The 3,858-nt window shown below is 52.9% G+C and overlaps 1 protein-coding gene across 1 annotated transcript in view; it reads right to left on the bottom strand.

Annotated features, from left to right (window-relative positions):
- The window catches only part of SLITRK5 (SLIT and NTRK like family member 5), a 6,704-nt gene that overhangs the window by 1,934 nt on the left and 912 nt on the right, over nucleotides 1-3,858 (bottom strand). Inside the window, exon 2 of the mRNA XM_015565841.1 lies at nucleotides 1-2,082. Within this exon, the coding sequence (XP_015421327.1) occupies nucleotides 1-2,074 (2,074 nt within the window). The 5' untranslated portion in view covers nucleotides 2,075-2,082. The remainder of the gene's footprint in view (nucleotides 2,083-3,858) is intronic.

Raw genomic sequence — 3,858 nt, 5'->3', positions numbered from 1 at the left:
TGTTCTGCATGTTGAAGGAGCTCACGTCGGAGTTGTTGGTGCTGGTGTGGTCGCTCTGGTTCTTCTTCCTGCGCTTCATCACCAGCACGAAGAGCCCCGCGGCCACGAAGACGGACATGATGAAGACCAGCAGCAGGCTGAGGTTCAGCCGCGCGGTGGGGGTCACCGCGCTGGTTCTGGAGGGGACCTGGATGGAGGAGGGCGTGGGCGTGGAGACCACCACGTCCGAGTAGTCTGGGCACAGCAACTCCGACTTGATGGAGCGCATGTCCGTCTCGGCGAAGTGCTTGGGCGCCTTGCAGATGACTTCGTCCACCAAGACGCCCACCTTGAGCTGCTCGACCCACAGCTTCATGCCCACCACGTCGCAGGTGCAATCCCAAGGGTTGTCGTGGAGGTCGATTTGGATGAGTGACTTCAGCTGGTCCAGGACGCCACTCACCGGCAAGGAGGTGAAGTGGTTACTCCTCAGGTTCAGCCTGAGGAGGGTCAGGCTGGAGAAGACGCCCGGGGGCATGGTCTGCAGGAGGTTGTTATTGAGAAATAGCAGCTGGAGGTTGGGGACCGGATCGAAGGTCCCAGGCTGAATCTCACGAATGAGATTATACTGGAGGAAGAGATACTGCAGGCTCTGCAGGCCATAGAACAGCTCTGGGCTCAGCCTCTCGATCCTGTTGCCGTTCAGGTAGAGGCGCCTCAGGTTGGTGAGGTCTCCGAAGGCGTGGTCCTGGATCATGGAAATGCGGTTGTTGCCCAGGTGTAGGAGGTCCAGCCCCGTGGCCTCCAGGAAGTCACTCCTGCGCACCACCGCGATGTAGTTCTCCGTCAGATACATCTTCTTGGGATTGTAGGGCTTGGGCTGCAGCTCTGCGATGCTCTCGATCTTTCGCTCCTGGCAGTTGACGTTGAGGCCCAGATCCGAGATTTGCAGGTTGCAGTAGCACTGGGTGGGGCACTCCAAAGGCACGGGAGATTTGGTCTGGTAGGCGATGCTGGGGCCAGAATTGCTGGAGCTCAAGTCTTTGAATGGCTGCCTAGAGGTGGGGCGCACCCTGGGCTTGTTGGGTTGGCGTGTCCCCTTAGGGGTCTTCAAGGGAGGTTTGTAAACAGCAGAGGACGAAGTGGCCACGGAATTCACCGAAGCTGGGGTGGTGTGTAAGTACCCCGTGGTGCTCAGAGGCGTCTGCGGCCTCATCTCGTAGTCTGAAATAAGTTTCCTGGGGCAAAGTTCCTGCTTGGACACTTCGTCCAAGTCCCGCCCATGTAAGCGGAAGGGCGTCTCACAAACCACATCCCCCACTAGGGCCGAGTAAGAGATGCTGTCCAGCCAATCCTTCAGGGAGATCAGCTCACAGGAGCAGTTCCAGGGGTTTTCCTCCAGCTGTAACTCCACCACTTTATCCATGTGCTGCAGCAGCCCCACATAGGGCAGAAGTTTCAGCCGGTTCCCCCGCAGGTCCAAGTGCGTTAAGGGCACAAAACGGAAAAGGTTGTTGGGTAAACTGGACAAGAGATTATCATTGAGGATAAGCACCTGCAACAAATGCAGTTTCCCAAAAGCATTGGGTTCAATGACACTGATGTAATTGTAATCGACCTGTAGGTACTCCAGGCTCTCCAAACCAAGGAATATATCATCCCGCAGAAGTTCCAGCTTATTATTGTTCAGATGCAGTCTCCTTAAACCCCTAAGCCCGTGGAAAGCCCCCGTCTCAATGTCCTGGATCACGTTGCTACCCAGATGCAAAATTGAAGCCCCAGTGTAGTTGACAAACTCATTGGGATAGAGACGGTTCAGAAGGTTTCCAGACAACAAGAGGTGGTAGACTGGGAAGCGGGGCGGGCTGATCTCAGAGAGGCTGATGATCCCTCGGTTTTCACAGCTCACAGTTAAAATGCCGTCCTTCTCCTCACAAGGACATGCATTGTCACAGATTTCCCCATAATAATCGATGGTTTCTGCACACGAAAGGACGAGAGATGTTAGAGCAAATGCTAGAGTCTGCAGCATCCAGCTATGCATTTTTCTGTGGAGGTCCTGTTCCAAAGTTACCAGGGGGCAGCAAGGGTGCATTTTACCTCCTGCAAGGGAGAGAGGAGAAAGGAAACAACAGAATATGACAAGAATTTAAGGGATTGCTCAGGAAGTCTCTTTTCCCTGATACTATTTCTCTGAAATGCAGTAGGAGGGGCTATGAATGACACCCCCTCTCCAACATGGACATTTCCAGACTTTACTAAAATCTGATAATCATTTTGATTTCAATGTTGATTTCATTTCCTAATGAGCACAACAGGAAATGCTGCTCTCTACAAGATCAGGGCAGGTTAGATAATGTTCCATTTTTGTGTGCTTCCTGTGCCCCCCTCCCTTTTCAGAACCAACCCATAAGGATACATAAAATGGCTGTCAGTTCAGTTTCATGGTTCTAATTTAAGAGGGGGGGGGGAAGCACCATTTTACAACGTTCCCCACCTCACCTATCCCCAGCCACTCTGCCCTTCTTTCAGAATCTCTTCAGTGAACAGTTCACAGTGAAGCTCTCCCGTTTTCACAGAAAGGCAGGGAGCCAGAAGATGACAAGGTGGGACCTAAAGGATACTTTTCAGAGTCACAAAGGATATAAGACAATGCATCAAAAGGACCCCAAAGAAGCTCTTAAATCTCCAATTGTCTTCGGGGAGCTTCAGGGGAGAAAAAGGAGAGCGTGCTGGCTTTGATGCTGGACTTCGCTACCCAAGCTATTAAGCACATCAGCATCCTAATTGCATGCACGGTGCCACTTAACAGTGCTTCTCAGAGAGCGCCCTGCATCCACTCCTCATTGATCATGTCAGCGACGCTACCAAACCGCATCCCTCAGCCACGGAAATAGTTCTGCACCGTGGATTGCAAAGAGCTCTGCGAAGGCATCCGCAATCCCAGAACACCTTCCCATACCTGGAGTTTAAGGAGGACATTCCAACTGCTTACCCGGAATCAGCTAAAAGTACACCAAGGGCCAGGGCCACCCCCCACCCCCCTTACCTGGGGCTGCACGTCTGATTGCCATGGTATACAAAATTAACCCCATTGAATTAGCAAGATTTGGGCTGAACTACGACAGTGCCAGAAAGCCCATTGTGGGAGTTGCTTACTACGTTTAATTGTCAAGGCTTTCCCCCTCCCCTTGGGGAAAGGACACTTGGGCTGATTAAAGACAAAATAGAAAGGAGGGAAGAACAGCAAGTGACATAGGTCAGTGCTTACATATCCGAGTCTCATTTCCCCAAGGAATCCATCTGATCCCCTCCCCCTTTTCTTTCTTGCTTTCTTTTTGTCTCCTGGCTTAAAGGCTTCCTTCGACTTCCTACTTCGACTCGACAGCAGTACTCATAGGAGAAAGGACATAAATGGAGCGAGTGTGTGAATGTGTGTGAGAGCGTGTTGCGTTGGTGGGAGGGAGGGGACGCTTCGTGGAAATCCGCTGCTGGGGGAACCAATGCCTCGCCTTTGGTCACCCTCGCCTTTGCCACGCCACCACCCAAGTCGGGTGTCGAATCGCAACCCAAAACTAGAGCCAAGGCATTTCGGAGTCATGGGTTCAAGCACGGAGACCTCGGTTTGGATCCCCGAGCCGGATCCAGCCCATGTTATCCGGAGCCCCCGCATTCACACGCACATGTGCGAGGGCGCCTGCGAATCATTCGCGGGCGGCCACCCAGACGTGCAGGGAAGAACCGGAATCACCGGGCAGAGATACGCGCAAGTACCCCCGACCTCCCAACGCCACGGCGAACACGTCCTGGCTTCAAAGCGGAAAAACACACCCACTAGGAAAGCGAAATGTTTACCTTGAAATTTCGGTTCTCCGCTGG

Source organism: Myotis davidii, unplaced genomic scaffold (assembly GCF_000327345.1).
Source record: "Myotis davidii unplaced genomic scaffold, ASM32734v1 scaffold2, whole genome shotgun sequence".
NCBI lineage: Eukaryota > Metazoa > Chordata > Mammalia > Chiroptera > Vespertilionidae > Myotis > Myotis davidii.
This window is presented reverse-complemented; position numbering and strand designations above follow the sequence as displayed.